Below are 22,998 nucleotides of genomic sequence, written 5' to 3'. Positions count from 1 at the left end.
CAACTTAGTGCGAGTCCGAGCCTGAATCGGCTCAAGTCGACCGGTCTTGGTTTACTTAATCGACCGGTTGGGACGCGGAAGACGGAATCGAGAAGCTCCAAAGACGAGGAGAAGGGAGAGGGAGAGAGTGAGAGAAACGAAGCGATGACGCTGGGGATGATCAACGCGCACCCGGTGGTGCACGCGAAGAAGGAGAGGGTCGCCCGCTCGGAGGATCTCCACTCCGACGACGCCCTTGATGCCCTCGATGTCTTTGATATCCTCCCACCGGTTGCTTCCTCGATCTGTTTTCTTCTCGATTTGTCGACGGAATTGCTTTTGTTCGGTCTTTCTTGATGCTTGGTGGGGGCAAAATCATGAATCTTTCCGAGGGTCTTCTTCGGATTTTTTTGCTATGGTTGTGGTTTGTTCTTACGATCGATTCTTTTATTGGGTTTCCTGGGGTTTTGCTGGTTCGTAAGGCGTTAGAGGGTATCGGGAGTTGTTTCTTGACTCAGGTGATCAGATTCGGTGAGGGATATCAAGGACCCGGAGCACCCTTACTCGTTGGAGCAGCTCAGCGTTCTTTCGGAGGAATCCATCACCGTTGATGAAAAGCTCGGCCGCATCAAGTGAGTGCCGATCGCCCTATTCCACCATACCTGGATTTTTCTTTCCCCTTTAATTTTCACTCACTTATACTGCCAGTGTTCTGGCCAAAAGTATTTTACCGTGTAATTTGTGTGAGTTAATGGTAACATGGGAAAAAGGCAGACTCTTTTCTCGATCTTCGGTTGATCCACCATGCGATAAGTTCTTATCTTTATAGAAATGGGGATTAGACCTTCAATTGAAGAAAAAGATGAGATGTTTGTGTCGTGAGCTTCGCAAATGCTTTGGTCACCGTTATTGACCTAATTGGTTCCAGATGGTGAGTTAACAGTGACCGGAGGAAGCGTAGGTAGGGGTATTTGCCATTGAGGATGCATAAACGGAAGTGGATCTTAAAAAGTTACTATGAACGGAGGTTATAAATGATCCTAAGAACTTTTCACCAGAGCAGACTGTGACAAGAAACTAATAGATATGACATTTAAATTCTAGTTTTGATATGTATTGCTGATTCTGCTTCTTATTGTGATTGTTTTTTCCCCTCATTTTCTTGATTTTGAATGGGCAAGTTAATATTGTTATATGCATTATCTTGTACAACTATCATATCTTTTCTCAGTTTTATTTTACCACATGATTGATGAAAAAATATCCAACTTTTAAATCTAATCTCACTATGCTAATATCTTCATGTTTGTAGGATAACCTTCACTCCAACGGTTAAACACTGCAGTATGGCCACAGTTATTGGTTTGTGTCTAAGGGTTAAGTTAATTCAGTCTTTTCCTCCACATTTCAAGGTTTGTTGTCATTTTGAACTTACTCTCACTATGTGCAGTTCTTATGACTTTGCAACAGTTTTGAAATGCTTGAATTCTTTCTATAATATGTATATATATACACACACACATATGTATATAGAAAGCCATAGTTAGAACACAGTTGATGTCGTATTATCCACTTTGCATTTGTAGACAATTTTGTATTTACTGTTCATGAAAAGGATTTTGCAACTTAAACCCTGCTTGATTCTAGGTAACTTTACAAAATTCAGAATTAGTCAAAATACTACAAGAAAAATCAAGCACTTGCACTGATGGTATATTTACTAATCGCAATATGAGTTAGAAAGTACTGGTGCTTTAACTTATTTGTCTTATGTTCTGTATCAAAGGATATCTTTGTTTATTTCTCATTTTAACTATCTTCTTCTTTTGAATAATTGCTTTAATTTATTTGTTTTATGTTCTGTATCAAAGGATGTCTTTGCTTATTTCTCATTTTAACTATCTTCTTCTTTTGAATAATTTCTTCTGTGGCAATATGGTTGATCTTTAGAAATGGTTTCTGCTGCATATTCAATAACATCAATATGAGAAGCCCTGTTTTGTGAACTCTTTATCGTAGCTCAAGCACTGGAGCTTTTGTTGGATATCACTTGCAAAAAATATTTGTTGCTTGCAATGCTTAGTTTAAATTCAGTTTATCTGCTTGTGAGGCATTGATGTAAAATGTAAAGTTCTGAAATATTTATATGACTTTATTGGTCAGGGATCTTATTATTCTTAGATACTAAATTGCTTGTATGTTGTTGATATATTTATTTTGCTTATTCTTGTCAAGCAAATGATAATGGAGTTTGTTTTCCTTGTTGTTGTTGGTGTCTTAGCATATAAAGTATCACTTATTTAACCTCTTTTGATATAGCTAAATCTTTTTGTTAATTATACATGCAGGTTGATATCAATGTATCTCCGGGATCTCTTGCGGACGAAGAAGCAGGTGAGTGCAGAAGACATCTTCTGACCACTAATTTCTTATCTATGTAACGTGGTTGTAATTGTTTTTTGTTCATACCTTTCAAGTGTTATAAAATCTGCCTGTGTTGTGTTCTTTTATAAAGTATGAATTAACATTATCTGCTTCTGGGAAACAAAGTGGGGATAAGATTGAAGTGTAAAAGGGAACAAGGTGGGTGTTTCTGAAGAAAAAAGATTCTAAAGAGACTATCATGGAGGTTTAAAGAATTCTGTAAGAGAATAGCACTATTGGAAAATTTGTTTTAGGAGGTGACACTTGATTTGATTGATGATTGTGCCCCTCAAATGGGATTAACTGCTCCGTTTGAAGAATTTTGGGAAGATTTGATTGTATCAATTGAATAAAACAAAGATGGCTTTTTTCATAGGAAAATTTAAATTGCATTATGTGTAAAGAACATGGAGAATTTTAGGGAGTACATGGTAATTTTGGAATTTTGAAAAGAATAAAAAGGATGTATAACAATAAATTATGGTTTATTTTGTTATTGCCTAATTGCTGGTATCACTTAAGGAAAATATGTATCACCTGATTACATGTTAAAGTTGAGAAAAGACTAGATATTATTTTCGTCTAAATTAGTATGCAACATTACTTCAGGATAAAGTCTGACTACAGTGATCTGTTATATTTGGCCTTTCAATGGGTTCATGAACTATGCTACATTCAATATGTTTATACACTGGTACATGCCTATAACTAGAATTATGGTGAATATACATGGAGTTATGTTATTTTTGACTAATTGTTGCATGAATTCTCTAGCTTATACACCAACGGCATTGAATTCATGTTCAGTGAATAAGTTCCTTAATTTACATACATAAAATGCATATGTTTTATAAAAATATTAAGTGGTGCATGTTCTAAGGTTGCCATCTAATTGCTCTAGACAGTTAAATTCCAAAACAGTGCCCAAGATTGTAAAAAACCTCATTCTAGTATACAGCCATGACAAAAAGAATGATGATTTTCTTTATTCAATCACCACCTGAGCACCACTTGCCATAAGCTCCACAACAAAGGCCAGGTTGTGCATGTGCTTCTGGATGCTTACATGACTGAGGGAAAAAACAACATATAGTATAGAAGTTGAGTGTTGAGATGAAGACCTAAAGGAGTGTTTAATGTCAGAGACACTACTAATACCTATTGTGGTTAATTAAGCTTTCTTATCCTATCAAGGTCAAGTTACTAGTTTATAATGACAGTAAGCTCAAAGGATGGTTTCTTCTTCAGTGAGAATAAGTCTTGCTCCAAAGATGGAAGCACAACACTATGGACCATGCAAGTTGGACATGTTTTAGAGCATTTATTTTCCAAGGTTCGAGCACTAGACGAAGACTAAATCATGCTATGCTGTTACTGACCGCATGCAGCCTCTGATTCGTTTTCGATGATATCAATGTGATCATATTAAAGACACCTCCTCTAGCCCGTGCAGCCACATGTTCCCTGTGGAGCTCATGCTGGTGGAGCGCATGCACAGTGAAAGTGCTAGAACATTTTTCTCTTACATTATTTTCATCAATACCCAACTTTTTTTGCCTTAAATGATAGAAAAAGTTTGCTCTATGGGATGAGAAACTTGCATACTTCATCTTTCACCTGGGAATATGTTATCTATTTCTACAAGCTAATGCTATTTTAATGCATAAACACTCTACAGAACAATAATCTAATGTTTAAAAAAAAATACTGACAGAATGATTGATACTGCAGTTAATAAGCTGTTGAATGACAAGGAGAGAGTGTGTGCAGCGCTGGAGAATCCGAGCCTCCGTCAACTTGTGGATGAGTGCCTCTACTCCAATGAACTATATTCACTTTAGTTTGTTTTCTCATGACCCTGCCTATAAAATAAATGTGTCCCTCAAAGTGATATGTTTAGAAGTTCACATTCTGGATATATAATTATAGCAGGTTTGTTAGGGTCCTTTTGTTGTAAGCTGTCTAACATATATGTCTGCACCATCTACTATTCTCTATAATCTTGTGTTGTTTATTGAGCTGCTATCTTTTAAGTTGACTTCTTTAAGGATAGGTGTTTTTCTGTAGAGAAAGACAATGATCACTCACAGGACACTTTGTATGAAATGTGCCTTCTTTGGTATTGTTTTGTTCACAATAACAGGATTCTCTCGCCTCTAAATGTGGGCATGGTTTTGCTGATTCATTTAAATATCATGAATCCAGTTATTTATTTCCAGCAATTTCTCAAAAAAAAAAATATTTGTTTTAAGAGATAGCGTCCATTTTTTTGTGGTCTCGGTCTTCTTCTTACGTCATGCTCGTCGTCTCTGTCTTGTCATTATTTTTTACGATATGTGCCTCTGATTGTCATCTCCTTCTCTCATCATGCTCATCGGCTTCACCTCATCGATCATGTGCTCTCATGGTTATCTTTGCTTGTGACCCTCCACCTGATATTAGAGTTAAGTTGAGTTTGTCGCCCTTGTTGTCATTCAAACAATGAAATTAGTTTAGTAGAAGCATGGCCATAATAGCACTCCCAACAAGAGGTTGAGGGGTGACGATGGTGCAACAAGGCATAATGATCGAAGAGATCGTTGGTCATCAGTATAAGAACAACCATCGCCTAGAGTGACGATCATAAACGGTGCACAAGTAACAATCATAGGTCGTAAGCATGCGACAACCGCATGCCTTGTGTAGCGATCGTTGAAAAGGAGGTGAGAATTAGAATTTTTTTAAAAAAATATATTTTTACCTCTCAAAATTTTAAAAATTAATTTGTGTTGGTAAATTTATTTTTTCATTCATTTTTTAAAAAAATAAAAATTTTTCATTATATATCTTAAGTAAAATTATAGGTTTATCCTTAGAAATTAAAATTATATATCCTAGGTAAAATTTTTTGACCTATGTCCTCAATTATAAAATTGATTAATTTGATTTATTTTAATTAAATATTTTGATTGGATTTGATCATATATTTTGATTGCTTGTTAAGATTTAAATTCAACCAATCAAATTTTGATTAAATTCGAAAAAAATTAAATTTTGATCAATTTTAATTTTTGATCATGTATTTTAGCGGGTTTGTTCAATTAAATATGATTGATGGATATAAGGGTTTCACACAGAACTAAAAACATATAAATTATAATTTTATTTTATAATTTGTATATGATATATTGATAAAATTTTACATATGATAAATAAAAAAATAATTATTGTTCTTAAATATTTGTTGGTTATTCACATGTAAATGCTTGAAAATATGAAATAACATTTATTTTTCAAATAAAAGATAATTTTATCATGATTATAATCATCATATGAGTTTTTTTTTATATAAATTAATGTTCATAATTATTAAGTTATTATTTTTATTATTATTGAACGGTTTCAACATAAATTATATTGAAAACATTTGATGAATATTACTTGTAACTCATCCTTAAATTTTATCTGAATAGTAGTTATCAAAGTGGTTATGGACGATAGACTTATGAGATATGAATTATAATAAATATTTTCTCATTTATAAGATATTTTATATTATTATATTGGTCTTATAGTCGTCAAAGTGATTTAGATCGATAACTTATAAAATTATATTAAAAAATTAGTCCTAAATGATATAAAGAAAATAATATTCATAATGATACACATAATTAAGAAATTTATATAATATAATTTACTTCAAATAATGGAATATGATGATACTGTTTTTTGGATATCCTTTTAATTTATGTTTGTATATTCAAAATTAATAATATTATTCTATAAGGATTATATTACTCCTCCATAAATAATTTTGAATGAACATTAGATATGTCAATATTTCACAAACAAAGATAATATCAATAGTTTAATATTGATATAATATTTTCATAAATAATTTATTTTGTTATAATAATATTTTCATAATAATGTCAATGAACATTTCATAAATAATTTTTTTTGTTATAATAATATTTTCGTCATTGTATTTTTATAAAATATTCTTATATCTTTTGGATTAAATTATTATAAATAGATTCAGCATATGACATTTACGTTGAGTGTGTTAAACCTTGATCAGAATAGTTGAAAGAATCACAAACATAACTATTAAAAATATCTGTAAGAAAATTTGTTATATAAATATGACTCAAATAACAATATCAAACTATATAACGATGATAAAAGGTTTTACTCATAAAGAATGCATCAACCATAATAAAATATTTTCTTTATTTTTTTAAAATAAATTTATTAAAAATTATCATGACAGTAATAACTCATTATAATTTTGAGTTATATGCATACAAAAATAAGTTTTCTAAATGAATATATAGATTGATATAAATTAACCTAAATGATTTACAAAGAAAATAAAAAATATAAAATTTGGTATGTAAATTTAGAAAATCTATTTATGACCTTACATAAGTCTCTAGATAATAATATATAAAGATTTTAATACTATTAGTTTTTTGAGATTTAAGAAAAATACTATTGAATAATGTTTATATCTAAATATCAAAGCGAGCTAGTTTGTTATATTGGTTTATATGTGAATAATATTTTGCTTGGCAACAGTGATCTTGGTTTATTATATCAAATCAAAAAATTTCTTACTAAGAATTTTAAAATGGTCGATATAAATCAAACATCGTCGATTTTATAATATGTTTTGAAGTTACTAATCAAGCTTTATGTCTACAAAATTTTATTTTAGGATTTAATATAGTCATATTTAATTGATAAGTCGTTAAGGATATTTTGTAATATATTATGGTGGTTTTTTTTTTTTAAATAGCAAGTATTCTAGTAGTTTATATATTATAATATAAAGTACTTAATGGTTAAAGAAAAAAGTAAAAAAAATATAATTAATATTAATTAATAATTTAATTTTTATTATGTTGATTGATGGGCTATTCATTAAGATCTTATAATCTAAAATATTTGAAAGAACATGTTCTTATGATTTGATTTGTAAACAACCCATAAAAAATGTAGTGATATAGGTTTGAGTGGACATTATAATTGATATTCTTGTTTACATAATTAAAATTATTTATTTATGCTATCTTATTCATATTTATGTATGTATATATTATGATTGAATATGATAACAAGATTATTTTGATAAGATAAATTACAAAGATCATTTTGGATTATATTAAGAAGGACTAACAATATTATGATATATAAAAGTAAGTATGATATTGATGATATACAATCACTATAACTCATATTAGTAATCAAACTTCATGTGGTATTATATTATTTATTTAACTTATTGACTAATTTTATAAAATTCATACGCATGGGTAAAATATTTTTAATATTTTATATTTTAATAAAATAAAATTATTTTTAAATTATTTTTTATTTTATCTATTTTGATTTTAAATTTCTTTTGTATCTTATCAATTTTATTTATTTATATGATTTTATCTAATTATGTAAAATATATTATAGATATGACTATATTCTGATTGCGATGATTCTTATCGAATTCCTTAAGAGATTAACGAGAATTAGATCCCTAATTTATCTAATTAGGGATCACTGTAACTTTTGAATTCTAAATTGACATAAAAAAATAAATCTAATTTTAGATAACTTTTAAATTCAACGATAGTACATCTGTAGATCAGGTAAAAATTTTCTAAATAATATTGAAAGATATACATGGTATATTTATCCTATTATTATTATATTTTAATTTTTGATATTAATTTTTTTTATATAACAGTAATATATTATATTTTATATGCTTACATTCATTACTTTTCTTTTTATCTATGAGAGGATGAATCCCAGTCCAGAAACATATTACAACAAGTAATGAATCATAAGATACAATATTAACGAGTCTCTGCAATTCTATCCATTTCATGATAGTTCAAATGCATTTTTCGGGTCCCATATCCTGTGTGGCTCTCTCTGCCCATATCACTCGGATGTTTAGGTCACTGCAACGATGTATTTGAAGCTGGTCACAATAGTGGTTGGCACAAATTCTTCAAGCTTACCTCTCAATACTCCCAACAGATGAGCGAAACCCGTGGGCTTCTCTTTAACTGCTAGATGTGACGTCGACGGTGGCATTCACCAAGCATGCGACACACCACCTCTTGTGAGACCTCCAATCTCACTTGGACTCGCGTTTGAGCAAAAATGTTAACGTACAGAGACGAGATTCAACCCACTTCCTCAGCTGAGTGCCGAAGCCAGCGGGGATGCTTTGAAACGAAGCCCGCAGGTAGGAGGGTGCCTCTTGCTTTGCTTGGAAAGGAGTGAAGGCAGGCGCACTCATGCAGCAGCTGCAAAATCTGGCGTTCAAGAAAAACTTCCTAATCGAGTAGGAGGCCCACACTTTTGCTTTGAAATGGGCAGTTCACCTTGAAGCAGAGAGCGAGAGAGATAACTCACCTACCTACACTCGATCGAAACAAATAGCCATCTCTGTGCCATCATTCTGCTATCCATCAGAGATCACAAGTTCACGACGATGGAGAACTCTCCGGTGCAACAACACGTTTGAGACTGTGGAAGCGAAGAAGACGGGCACATCGATGGCGAAGCGATCTGATTTTGCTCAGAAACTATTGGATGATATCAGATTGAGGAAAGAGAAGTTGGGATATGCTGCATCTTCAGGTCAGCCACCTTCTGCTGGTCAGTTAGAATCCGTGATCTGATTAGAACACACATTATGAGCACTGGATAGTTAGACAAAGTTAATGTAGCATATGATGATACCATGAGAAGATGCATGGAAGTATGATGTTACGTTAGCTCGAGTTTTAACATCACCTAATGCAGGTTCTCTTCATAACATTAAGAAGAAAAGTGTAAGTGGACTAGCCAAGTGGTTTACTTGCCAACACTGTAACATGTTCTGTTGTTTCACTAGTTTGACTACTATGTTATTGACTACGGCTATCACAATTATTTATATTTGTTCTTGATCAAAGTTATATTGCAGTGGTTGACATAAGGGGCGATAGTTAAGTTCTCTGTAACTGCACTTTGGTTTCCTTCTAAACTTCTCTCCGTTCTGTCAAAGTTCAGTAAGATTATTTCATGATCTTAGAGCTCAAAATAAAATAAATAGTATAGAGCTTAACTGAATGCTTAGTTCATTGGGCCTTTCCTTGTCTAAATTTGCCTAGGGAAGGATTTGGCATCAGTATTAGAGAATTGACATCATATTAACAAACATTATAAAATCCTGCCAAGTACTTACGAAGCATGTTCAGTGTATCAATGACTTTTAAACAGGAACCGTAAAAGATCAGATATAGCTTTTTGTACCTTTGTTTTTGGGATTGAAGGACAGACATTTCATCTGGAAATTGTGGCAGTAAGTTGGTAATGCGGTGCTTCATCAAATCTTTTGAACACAGAAGCAACAGCCCTTGCGGCATAACACCATATTACACTGATGATCATGCTTGTAAAATCTTCGTAAATCCCTGGATAGACAAAGACAAATATAGATTTCTCATTCCGAAGATTTATGCAGCATAAGATTGACCCGGACATTGATCATCCGCTTGCATAATTTTTTTCCAGAGCATCAGGGGAACCCCCGAAGGTCCTCGCGAGGAACAGAAGCAATAAAGAACTGTGTAAGCTCTTTGAACACAGCTTTTAAAGTAATAACAGAACCTCTTCAGCTATACATACCATTTAACGAGGTTCTTTCTGTTCTTGTTGTGGGCGTTCCGCAGAGTAGCAAAAATCTGGTCAGCACAGAAGTCACAGAAATATGGTTCAGCACCATACATAACAAAACAGCGGCTCCAAAAGTTGGTTCCCGGAAGATTGTTCCTATTGGAAGAGCCACAAACAGTCCGAATTCTGTTGATGCGTCCATGGCGCTAGCATTTGCACTCAGTAATTGTGGAAAGCTTCATTACACAGCTAAATTTGGTAACGAGCTCATTCCACATAGTGGATCTATTAGTTACAGAGAAAGCCACAATCAATACTTATTATACAACACGAGACATCATGCTGATCGATATCCTTTTTTAACCAACGCGCAAATCAGTGAAATATCAAAAGGTGTTCAGAAATTGAATAAAATCCTTGAAACATGCTCTGATACATCAAATTATGGGAAGGATTCAATTCAAATTGGAAAGGAATTGTTGAAAGGGGCCACGAATTTGGATGACTCATTGAAAATGCTTGTCACCCTACAAGAGGGTTCAGATTGCATGGTCAGCTCTCAAGGGAGGCAGGCCAGACTGCTGAAGGGCATGGAAGAAGATGAATCATCCAATGACGAAGTAAACAAGAACACTCTAACGTACAAGCCCAGGATTTCTTTTGATGGGTCCACCAAACACTTCGCTGAATTGGCTAAAGCAAGCGATGATACCATTATTCAAAGGCAGAGATATTCGACCTCATCTTACATCGGAAGTAGTATGACTAATTCAAATTATAAAGATATCTCATTAGATGCATCTATAAAATTCACTACACACAGAAGGTCTCTGAGTTGTCGTCCTGGTTCCATGCCTGATTCCCCGTATTCAGGCATTAGGCACAAACATGACCATGGTGATGAACTCGGGAACTTCTCAATCACTAATGGCAAGTCCTCAACTTCAAAGAGCATCAGACAGTTGGATCCTAGAAGCCCTATAAATGGCAGTGTAAGAATGCCAAATGTCGTTGTCAAACTTATGGGCCTCGAAGAACTTCCAACACTAAAGGCTGAGGTGAAAAAAGTCAAAGGAAAAAAGGACAAGTCTGAGAAAGAGATGGCAATAGGCCAAGTAGCAGATGCAAAAGCACGAAAACAGGTGATATCTCCGCAAAGGCACTTCATGCAGAATTATGGAAGGAACAAGATTCTAAATGAAATAAACATTGAAGAAACCAAGGCCAAAAGCAGCAAGGAGAAGACAAATTATATGCGGAACATGACCCCATTGTCCAATAATGCACCGAAGATACATCTTGAAATCAGTAGGAAGACCGAAAACATTGATATCAGCCACAGTTTAAAAGAAGAAATAGCCGAGAACAATTTGGTAAAGTTGATGGAAAGGGTAGACAAAAGAGAAAAAAGAAGCAGATCTGAATCAGCTACCCAGGATATCATTCAACCACATCAAGAAAGAGACCAGCAAAGAACCAAAGAGAAATCATCTCGGTGTCATTACAATGCAGCTAGCAGTAAAGATACACTCCTAAACAAGAAGGATGAACAAGATCGGTTAGGTCTCGCAAATAATCAGACAAAAACCCAGTTTACACAACAAAAATCAACAGTCCACATGGTAAAACCCAAATATCCATTTTGTGAAAAAAAAGACCATGATGCAGACAGCAAGTTAAAGGTCAGCACAGCAACAAAAAGTGATTGGAAATCAAGGACATCTACTGACAAACTAAGCACGAATAAGGTGTTGTCTGGTGGCACAGTTGTTGCCAGAGAAGGAAGTTCAGTAAAGGTTGGAAATTTAGAGCAACCAAAAGAACGTCCAAAGAGCAGCCATCCAGAAATGCAAAACACAATGTACATAACTTCTGATCACATGGAATTAGGTAGAATAGCATATGAGAACTCAGATGATATGAAGTCCTTACTGACATATCCAAGAACTGATAAAGAGAAGCCCGTGCCTCAAATTCTGGTGACAGCACTGATGAAGCCTGTGCATATTCCAACTGCAAAGAAGGTAGATGGAGCAAACATGAAAGTTCACAGAGGTGAAAGCCATAAGGTTCAAGGCGACAATTCTCGGTACATTAAACTACCAAATGAAAAAAACCAGCAATCATCCTTCTTAAATGATCTGGAGAGGAGATGGAAAGAAAGAATCAGTAAGGATAAAAGAGCAACAGTTTGTTCTCATGAAACAAATTCAGAGCAACATCTAGACCAGGAAACTAAATCAACCTTACTTTCAGATGATTCCTTGGTAGATGCTGGCAAAGACGAAGCAAAAAAGGAGAGGTCAGTTGCGGAGACAAATGTAAGTTATACTTTACTCAATCACTATATGCAACCAAGTCAATCTGCATCAATCGTGACTCAGATAATGCACATATCCTTGTTATTTTGCAAATGTGCATTATGATTAAAACCTTGGAGAAAGTTGGTTCCAAGTAGCAGTAAATAAGACTTATTATAAAGAAGAAGAAGAACAGAGGACCTGACTAATTCCCTGTGCATGATTTTTTAAACGGAATATGAGACTCAACACCATGAAGCATTTGCATTATATTCTATTTATTAGTTTACTAGTATCTCATATATTTTCCACAGTATGATGACAATCATAAAACAGCTTTTAAAGATTCACAAGAGAAGGAAGTTCCCCTCGGTGCAGATTCAGAACTGCGACCTTTCAACTCGAAGGAAAAGCACAACTTGGAGAAAAAGCAGACAGAAGGTAACTCAGATGTTGCAAACATTAACAACTTTCTTGCACCCAATCAAAATATTATGCATAAAAAATTGCTTATGCCAGTGTATAGAAATTAGAAAGAAAGCTGGATTTCGAGAAATCATCACAACAAAATTATGAAGAAATTTTAACAATTGCATATCTTAGTTGCAGGTGCAACTGAGGACAGGCAGCTCAACAACTGTAACCTTTTAAAGTCACAGAATCAGGCAATATCTGAAACAAATGGACAAGGTTCACTTACTGAGGATGAATATATCCTCATGCAACTTCTGATTAATAATCAGCATTTTCGCAACACAGCACAAGCGCTATTCAAAATCATGATTCCTAATGATGTTATACAAACCAGCAGCCAAGCTGGTCTGAAAGAGGAAAACAAGCCTCTTTTAGATTGTGGATATGAGTTACTGAGGAGAAAAGGGAAAAGAGAGATGATTCATGCCATGACAAAATCTCACGCACGAGGGAAAGTTAGATACCTGAATGCACTGATGAAGGAGTTGAATGAAGATATTGAGAGTCTTAAGTTCCCCAGTGAGACTATAAATAATGATAGAACTGCAGAATTACTTCACATGATGCTCAAGAGAGACATCGAGGATAGGAAGCCAGATATCAATTGTATGTGGGATATTGGTTGGAACAACATTATATTTGCATCTGTTGAAAAGGATGAAATTATAAGGGATACGGAGAAGCATGTATTGAGTGGACTTATCAGTGAGCTAGCTAGAGAGCTAGTAAATGCAACCATCACTGTTTCATAGAGAAATAATTGTGAAAACTGCTTTGTGTTTCGCAATAATCTGTTGAACGACTGAAGTTGTTATTGAGTGGTCTATTGATGAAAAAACAGGTCCCCATAAATGACTATGTGGACTTTATATGTTTTCAACTTGATATCAACTGCTTTTGCACAACCTGTTGTTACACAAATAGAAACCCAGGGTAAAAACAACAGAATGAAGTCTTCCCATTTTACAAACATTTATTAGAAACTAATAAGGGTAGAAAATAACAAACTAGGAAGCAACGACTAAAATAAAACCACAACCTGATTCTCAATTGAGATCAAAAGAAGTTACTTTGTTCATTTCTCATAAGTATCAGTATTTGTCTGACAAATTATACAAAAAATATATCAGGTTTTCTACTGACATAGGTCATAAGATTTCTTTCAGACAGAATAGGTTTTTAGCATGATTATAAAAGAGTGCTATCATAGTAGCTTGCCATATTGTTACTAGATGGAAACATGTGAGTTTTCTTTATATGTTATGGACTACATTTATAAACTCCATAAGTGACTACTTTATATGCTATGTAATCTGACTACATGGAGTATGTTTTCAACCTAATATCAACAGCGTTTACATAACCTATTGTTACATCAAGAACAATCCAGGGTAAAAACAGCATGATGGAGTCTTCTAATCATAGTACAAACATTTATTAGAACACTTTTCAGTGAACACACAAGGGTAGAAAATAACAAATTAGGAAGCAACAACTAAAAGAAAACTACAACATGATTCTCGATTGAGATCAAAAGAAGCTATGTTGTTCATTTTCCACAGTTATCAGTATTTGTCTGACAAATTATGCAAAAATTGATATAAGATTTTCTGGTGACAGGTCATATAATTTCCTTTAGAGAGAATACTTTGTAGCATGATTGGAAAATAAAGTACTAGCTCAGTAGCTTGCCCTCTTGTTACTAGGTATTGGCCGGATCTCCATCATGAAAACATATGACCTTAAAGGCTTTCAATTTCAGAGAAGGTATGACTAAACTTCATAGAAGTGTCATACGATTCTCCAGTGACACTATTATGGACCAGCCTCCTATGACATAAAAGGCTTTCAGAATTAGGCATGCCTGTGAATTGTACCAATCAAACATGACTGAGTGGAACAGTTATTTCATCTAAAATCCCATATAACTCATATGAAATTTCACGAAAAACAACTTAACGAGCAAATAATAGCTGCAAGATTCTGTGCCTTCAATCATCTTTGAAATTGGGATTCACGAAGCAGATGTTAGAAAAGATACCTCAAACAAACTATTCTATCCTCAATCGCTGGAAGCTACTAATCCCACTCATCCATTCAAGATCGTACAACACAAGCCGTCGCTGAAACCCTGGAAAGATAAGGTGAAATTCCAAGAACCACATCAAACTGAATACCGAACTGGCGGAGATTAATGCGGGTAACGTCGATGGCGAGCAGCGAACAGATTCGTCACCGATCGATGGCTTCTTCTCCGAGAAGAGGAAGCTCCGCCGACAAGCAGCGCCGGCACGTCTCCCCCGAGTCTCTGCGCTCATCTCTCTTCCTACGAGAGGAAGCGGGAAAACAGAATTGGCTCCAAGGGGTCGTTATTCGGCCGTGAATTATACCCTTACAAAAGCATCACAATTACAAGAACACCATTACCATTTCCTCGTCGTCATTGGTTGACTACGTGGGCCCAATTGGGCCTAAATCCAGCTATTGTGTACGCCGCCTTGGACCAATCACAATCACGAGTCATTCTTTTCCTTCTGCTGCGTCTTCGATTAAGACTCAGAAGCAGATAGCAAAAGGCATCCAACCAACATCTATTAGTTCACCAATGTCGAGAGATGTGCTCGACTCGCATCAAAGAGAAAAGCTACAGAAACAACAATGGCATGTGTAGTACAACATCCTCCGATCCTTCTTCTCTAAACACGTTCTCTACATAAACAAGAAAAGACCCTCGCTTATCAGAAGCAACAAAGCCCCGACGAACACCCTGCCCGTCTCAAACTGCGGGCTTGGCAAAGCATCGTCCTCCATTGGAATGCGTTCGACGCATAAGTGCCTCGTCAGGGCGGGGGATGAGATCTCAGCTCACCGGAGCGACCTCCTTCGCTGCTGGATGCAGAATGGCCGCGCTCGTGCCCCGTGATCTGTCCGCTGTATTCGGGGCTGGCGATCACGACCTTCCTCACGCGTCTGGTGTTCGGGGTGTACGAGCTTGAGTCGTACTCTGAGCCTGAGCTGAAGAGCATGCTATGCCCTGGCGTCATTCCCTCATTCAAGTCCTCGAGCGAGACGTCGCCTTCTAATGCTCTCACGATCTGCGATCACCTCGTCGCATCAGAAGCGATGCAGTTGACGATGCAGAGGACGCAGTGATCTCACCTGGCTCATCTTGGGTCGTCTCCTTGCGGAATGGCGAATGCTGGCAGCAGCGGCCGCCACCATGCGCGCCATCTCCGCCGGGTCGTAGTTGCCATCCAAGCGCGGGTCGGCTAACTCGTCGTAGTCTCCGTCAGCCAAGGCGCGAGAGAGAGCATGCCTCGCCTGTTGTTGGGATCGAGTAAACCAGCGTTAGCCACACAGAGTGAGCAGATCACAATTACGAGCACGGCTGCAGACGCACTGACCCAGTCCACCAAGCAATCCTCCGAGAGTGCATGCGTGGTATCGGCCGGTCGTCGTCCGGTTATCAGCTCCAGAAGCATCACTCCATATGAGAAGACGTCGGATTTCTCTGTGAGCTTCCCGCTGGATGCGTACTCCGGAGCCAAATACCTGCTCGTCAAGAAGAAAAGAACAATGCCTCAAAATCCAAAGTCCACATTGGAGATCGATCGAACATCTTGCTCACCCGAAGGTTCCCATGACACGGGTGGAGACATGAGTGTAATTGTCCGACGACAGCTTCGCCAACCCAAAATCCGCAACCTGGATATGTTTTCTGCATGAGTTATCTCACATGTCATAGCTTCAGATCCACTACATGCATGATTAAATCTCGCCACAGGAGAACCAATTTTACGTCAACAACATGAGTTCAGAACAGAACTATTTATGATACTCTTTCATGTTTGACTTCGACCCCAAAGTGTTTGATTTGTTGTCGTCGAACGAGCTTACCATGGCCTCAAAGTTTAAGTCCAGAAGAATGTTGGCAGACTTGATATCGCGGTGAATGATCCGAGGGTTGCCTTCACGAGATGATTCGAATCGAACAAATCAGGCATTGCAGTGTAGAGCAGAGGAAGGAACGATAGTGGACAGATCACTCACAGTCCTCATGCAAGTAGGCAATGCCTCTGGCTGATCCCAGTGCAATTTTTAGCCTCATCGACCAGTCCATTACCGGGAGCCCTTTGCCTGCAAATAGATGGCGGAAGGATTGACGCAACAATAGATCTTTAGTTGGAGGAGGAAGACACTTGAAATCAGTGCTGACCATGGAGGTGGTGTTCGAGACTGTTGTTGGGGACGAACTCGTACACCAACATCCTCTGCGCACCAGCAATGCAGTACCCGACGAGGGACACCAGGTGGCGGTGGTGGATGTGGCTGATGATGTCGACCTCAGCCTGGAATTCCCTCTCCCCTTGCCCACTCCCCGACTTGAGCTGTTTCACCGCGATCTCCTTCCCGTTTGGGAGAACCCCCTTGTGCACGTACCCAAATCCTCCCTGTCCTAGCAGATTAGCATGCGAGAAGCCGTCAGTTGCAGCTGCAAGCTCCTCGTAGCTGAAGGTGCTTTGGTTGAATCCAAGGGCAACGATGGGGGAGGGTGGCGGCAGGGGCGGCATGTGCGGCCCCGAGTAGGCCGAGCTCACCTCGCTGCCGCTCATCATGGTCGAATGTTGCTGAGGCTGCCACCTTCCTGCATGCGAGGATCCCGAAGGTGGTGTCACCTTAACAACATGGTTGGCACTCTGCTGCCTGTGATCCCAATTCGAGGGCTGTCCACTACCGTAAAGCCCAGTGTCTGCGAGCATTAAGGAACCCAGTTTCCTTTGTTAAGCTTCCAGGATTGATGACAAGGAAGTAGACATGTTCAACAATTTTACACGGATAAGAGTTAGACTAAAAGTTTGCTTGGATTACCATTGTGTGCCGAGGCATCTGCGTAGTACTGCATTGGATTGTGACGCTTGTTCTTCCTCTTGGAGCTGCGAATGCATACGATGATCATGAGCACGAAGAACAGCCCAACTCCTGCCACGACGCCTACGATCAGAGGCACGTTCACGTCAGAATGTGTTGATTTCTCGGAAGGCGACAATTGGTTTAGGGAAGAAGGTGGTGGTGGTGGTGGAGGAGGAGGAGGAGGAGGAGGCGGAGGCGGAGGCGGAGGCGGCGGTGGCGGTGGCGGCGGCGATGATTTGTCGGAACCATCCGAGTTAGATGATGAGTGATGCGAAGAGGAGTCGTCATCTGACAAATGTATTAACGTGAAGATTTTCGAGGCCGGAGGAGGAGTTGAATCCCGCGGTGGTGGCGGTGGCCATGAATCTGTGGTGTTGGTTGGAGGTGGGGAAGCAGCTGGTGGCCGTCTCGGTGGTGGAGACGATGACGTGGAAGATGAATTGCTGGAGGACGATGAGGAACTACCCGGCGGCGGAGAAGAAGACATTTCCACAGAGATGATATCTCAGCACCACTCTCCCTCGAACTGCTGTCGTAGACGATGCAGCATAGTAAGAACACCTGCAGAGGAACTCCACGATCAGGCCAGGCATCGAAGCAATAGTAAACAGTAACTACAATTGCAGGAAACTTTCTTCTTATCATCATTCCTGCAGCAAAGAAGCTAACAGCTTTTTTTGTTGGCATGCACCTGTTCTGCTATCTTCTGTAGAAGCTTTGGAGATGTGAGATAGGAGAATAGTTCTTAGAGAAGGGCGAGGGAAGGGATGGTGCATTGAGCGCGTGGCTTCGTCCTTCTCCAAACACCACCACCTCTCCAATCCAAGGAATGCTATATAGTGTTGCTATTTTTTGTGTGGCAGTGACATCAAATTAAGGAGCCACTCGAGTCCAAGAGGCTGGAATTGAGGCCAGAAAAGAATGGGAGAAACAAGTAACAGAGAGAGAGAGAGAGAGAGAGAGAGAGAGAGAGAGGAGGAAGGATCTCCACAAGACGCTTCGGCTTCCAAGCTTGGTTGACCCGGTGCCGTTTCCTGGGCCGGTCGTTTTCCAACCGCTTCCCGCGCGACCGCTCCATGGAAGTTGTCCTCGGCACGTGCGGCGGTGTGAGGTCCCAAGCTGGACATGGACGTGTGTCTTCCATCCCTGTTTGTTGGAATTTTTTTTATTTTCCCAACATTATATTTCTTTTATTTATTTATTTGTCTCTTTCTGCATATGGGTCAATTCATTTATGTCTCTATAAAAATTTAGAAGTGACAAATATATCAGCTATAAAAGATCAAAAGCTTTATGAGTTTAAGCAACAACAAAAATAATAATAATAATAATAATAATAAATCTGCTATAAAAGATAAAGAGTTTTATAAGTATACACAGAGAGACATGCATACATACATACATAAAATCTTGATAAGAATAATATCAGACAACACTTACTCATGTATCTATGTGGCAAAACCTATAATATAATTTTTTTTTTAGGGTAGATAGAAAAAGAGAGATCTTTGTTCTATCGTTTAAATTAAATAAGAACTAATCCTTATTTTTGTTTCTTTGTGAAAAAGGATTTTGTGTGTGAGAGGGTATTGTGCAAGCAAGTAAATATTATCAGCATCTGTGGTATAGATGTGAAGACATCTCCTTCCAGCTAGTTCTGAACAATCCTTTCTGTATCTCTGGGGTATTGTATTTATATATATATATATATATATATATATATATATATATACAAACATAAATTGAAATCCACACCCAGAAAGGAGGTGGTCTGAGAAATCAATTTTTTGGGTGTAAAAGATGGTGTGATTCTTGTGTTGACCTCTTCACAGCTTTCCAAAAGACAAGTAAAGGGATGGCCTGCCTCATGGAAGAGTGGGGCAATGAGTTGTCATGTAAAATGCTTTGTGCCAATTCCGAAGAGCATGAAACAGAGCAAAAGCTGAGCCGAGATGACATCCCCCATTCACGGGAGAAACACCTTTGGTGCTGCTCGAACATGTTCTGCACCATTCCCTGTTCATCATGACCACCACCCTCGGCAGTGCAAGGAACATGTCTTTCTTGCACACCCTTCTGTCACTTTCATCAGCTGGGCAAGCCCCACTCGAGGAAATTGAAGCACGGCTTCCAATCACAAAAAAACATTGCTTTTGGCAAATTTTTTATTTTTTTTTTGATAAAATTTCCAGCGGCTGAAGCCTCTCAACATTGTCGAGAACTTGTGGGTTCTCATCATCAATGAGAACTCCGTAGCCAGGAAATTTCCAAGTGGTAAGAAGGTGGAGGCGGGAGAACACAGGGGACGGTGATAGGAGCTGAGGCCAAGGACCGAGGTAGGAGATTGCAGCAAGTCTGTCAACAATTGCAGCAAGTCCTGTGTCTCCAATCAAGGGAAGGGATGGAGACATAAAGCTAAACTTCCTGTGGCGACGACTTGTCCCAAGGTACGATCTTATACTTTGGGTCTTCACATGATCTGATGAAACACACGGGAAAGTGAAGTGCATGCACCTCAACGAAGCTTATCCAGCCAATTTGTGTGTATATTCCTTAGAATTAGTATTTGCATCAATACATTGGGAAACAGAAATAGATCGGCATCTTGTAATGCGAAAGGGGAATGATTTCATTTCAAAGCATTGAATTAGCTTATACTGTTGATCTGCCATTTAATAGTATTTGGCTTCTGCCTATGTATAAGATTGACATTGGAGAGTTATATATATATATATATATATATATGCAAATTAACCAAAAATTTCATTGTATTAATGTAAATATAAACTATATCTGAAGGCCCCCCCACAAATCATTGCTTCTAGCTTTTCATCCACCTCAGAATGCTCAAAGTCCTCGTACCTTTATATCCTCTCATGAACTTTTTTTGTCATCCTTCTTATCTGCCTAACTTTCTCTTCCTAAGAAGGTTAAGATTATCCCTACTCATCAAGATGATCTAACAATCATTACAACACAAAATGAAGCCTCTCATTGCATATCTACAGCACATTTAAGTCAACAGTGCTGTAAACTCATGTTGTCGGCAAGAAGGAAGTCTAAGATCACATATTTATTATAAGTATAAGCAAAAATTGATTGAATATGATTTTTTGTCAAGACTTTTATAAGTTGTTCGACGGCATTAATTTCCCATTAATTGTTTGTTTGTCTCATTGAGACTGGAAAGTATCAGCTAAGAAAGATGTCGAAGCTAACAAGAGGAGGGGAAAGAAGAAGCCCTCTCTGTGTTTACTGCTCTTTCTTCTTCTTGAGTTCAAGACATGTTTACATTGACACTACCATTCTTGGTGCAATTGCAGACGGGGCATGCGTCCACGGCGGGGCCGCACTCCGCGCAGAGGCACAAGTGCCGGCAAGGCAGCAGCAGCACCGACGGCTCGCGCTCGCGGCAGGTCCGGCAAGCGCTCCTCCACCCGCCGGCCTTGATCCCCTCCTCCGCGCCGTCCTCCCCGTTGTCCCCGCAGCAGCAGGACTCGGCGTCTGAGGCGGTCGCCGCTCCCTCCTCCACCCTCACCTGCGCCGCGAGCACCTGTTCGAGGTTGGTCCTCAGCACGTTGGCCGTGGCCTCTTTGCTCAGGGCCAGGTCGCGCCATATCTGGTTCTCCATGCAGAGGCTCTTGATGCGCTCCTCCAGAGCCCAATTGAGCTTCCCGATGCTGGCGATCTCGTCTTCCTTGGCCTTGAGCCGCTTCGACACGCCTTCTTCCATGGCCGCGAGGATCTGCCTCATGAGCCGCTTCCGCCGCTCCGCCATCTCCGCCCTCACCTTCGCCGCCTGCCATCCCCACTTCCAGAGCATCAGAAACCGCGACCTCCGACAAACAGAGGCTAACAACTACAGCTAGCCACGGGGATCAGGAGAATTACGTGTTGCAGGACGAGGTGATCGATGTCGAGCATCTGCTGTTGCAGGTGGGAGGAGATGTCGTCCCCGAGAAAAGACAGCGGGCGCGACCGCTTCCTCGACGGAGCGTTGTTGAAGGTGAGGCCACTATCGGAGACATCAGCGGTGGTGACCGGAGCCGGCGAATTGTACACGGGAAGGAAAGAACCGGCGGCGACAGAGGAAGCAGCACCAGAGACCGGCGCGACGAATCCCATTTGCATGTTGTACGGATTCGGCTGGCGCTCTGCAGTGTCGATGATCTCCCTGCACGTTAAGCAGCACGATCATAAGAACAAGGAGAGCCAAAACAAGGCTAATGCAATACACATGCACGTACATACATAGGAAATGAGTCTGAGAGGAGGAACGAAGGGTGATGAGTTGTGTACGTACCTGCTTCCGAGGAGTTGGGAGGGGAAGAGGTGAAGATGGTGGGCTTCAACTGCCATGAGAAGATGTGTGTTCTATGTGTTGGTTTATGCTCGATATATATCTCTCTCCTGAGGGTGGGAGGTGAGAGGAGAGGATGGTGTGGGAAGGAATGAATGGGTGGGAGGTGGGCATGCGATGGGTATGGGGTGGGGGCGAGGTGGGATTTATTTAAGGGTTTGGTTCATAGAAGAGAGAGAGAGAGAGAGAGAGAGAGAGAGAAAGAAGAAAAAGTTAAAGAAGGCAAGAAAAAGGAATTAGAGAATCTAGAAAAAGAGGGAGAAGGTGGGGTAAGAGGAAGACTTGGTCATTTTGGTTTGTTCCTAAAATTTAGTAGAAACTCTTGAAGTCAAAGGAAAGGATTAAGATGAAGGTTAAGAGGCCAAAGAAAGGATTCTTAACTTTTACCTTCGGCTCTCAAAATCAGTTGATCAAGACATCTAATTTGGGATTAGAATGATGGCTGTTCTTTAAGAATACATTTCCTGCAAGTGGCACTTCCCTCACCAGTGAATATTTCAGAAACAAAAGATGGAACATGTTGAAGAAAACCAAATAATATTTCATGTGTTTATCTGACAGGCATGATTGGTTCTCTGATTTCATATTAATCTGAGTAAGGCTTCGGTCTCGAAACTTGTAGTGGACATGCCTGTATCTGTTTCTTAAAAGTCAAGAAATAATAATGAGTAGCTTATGGGATTCATATAGTAAATGAAGAATCTTACTTAGCCATGTATGGATTTGCTAACTTTAGATGTTGTGTTTTAGCAAGACTAGGCATAATTAAAGGTGGATTATGTTAAACTTTTCTGAAAAGCAACACCCCCACATTCACTTTCTTTCATGCTTTCCTGTTCATAACCAGTGAAACATGATCTCTCTCTCTCTCTCTCTCTGCAGTGCCTCATAGCTCAA

The 22,998-nt window shown here is 38.6% G+C and overlaps 3 protein-coding genes across 3 annotated transcripts; 1 reads left to right on the top strand and 2 right to left on the bottom strand.

Annotated features, from left to right (window-relative positions):
- Positions 1-74: 74 nt before the first annotated feature.
- LOC103982212 (protein AE7-like 1) lies at positions 75-4,421 on the top strand. Its single transcript, XM_009399065.3, has 5 exons — positions 75-258; positions 508-611; positions 1,292-1,391; positions 2,328-2,373; positions 4,135-4,421. The coding sequence occupies exons 1-5, from the start codon at positions 145-147 to the stop codon at positions 4,242-4,244; spliced, it is 474 nt and encodes a 157-aa protein (XP_009397340.2). The 5' UTR covers positions 75-144; the 3' UTR covers positions 4,245-4,421.
- Positions 4,422-15,497: 11,076 nt separating this feature from the next.
- Positions 15,498-17,571, bottom strand: LOC135609278 (proline-rich receptor-like protein kinase PERK4). Its single transcript, XM_065102386.1, has 7 exons — positions 17,047-17,571; positions 16,881-16,967; positions 16,728-16,798; positions 16,459-16,535; positions 16,235-16,382; positions 15,990-16,151; positions 15,498-15,925 (listed from the first exon to the last, which is right to left on the bottom strand). The coding sequence occupies exons 1-7, from the start codon at positions 17,444-17,446 to the stop codon at positions 15,671-15,673; spliced, it is 1,200 nt and encodes a 399-aa protein (XP_064958458.1). The 5' UTR covers positions 17,447-17,571; the 3' UTR covers positions 15,498-15,670.
- A 3,378-nt stretch (positions 17,572-20,949) lies between these two features.
- LOC103982213 (probable BOI-related E3 ubiquitin-protein ligase 3) lies at positions 20,950-22,233 on the bottom strand. The gene is made up of 3 exons (XM_009399066.3): positions 22,045-22,233; positions 21,633-21,915; positions 20,950-21,540 (listed from the first exon to the last, which is right to left on the bottom strand). The coding sequence occupies exons 1-3, from the start codon at positions 22,098-22,100 to the stop codon at positions 21,019-21,021; spliced, it is 861 nt and encodes a 286-aa protein (XP_009397341.2). The 5' UTR covers positions 22,101-22,233; the 3' UTR covers positions 20,950-21,018.
- Positions 22,234-22,998: the final 765 nt, after the last annotated feature.

This window comes from Musa acuminata, chromosome BXJ2-4, assembly GCF_036884655.1.
Source record: "Musa acuminata AAA Group cultivar baxijiao chromosome BXJ2-4, Cavendish_Baxijiao_AAA, whole genome shotgun sequence".
Taxonomy (NCBI): Eukaryota; Viridiplantae; Streptophyta; class Magnoliopsida; order Zingiberales; family Musaceae; genus Musa; species Musa acuminata.
The sequence above is the reverse complement of the archived record's forward strand: the minus strand, read 5'-3'. Positions and strand labels throughout refer to the sequence as shown.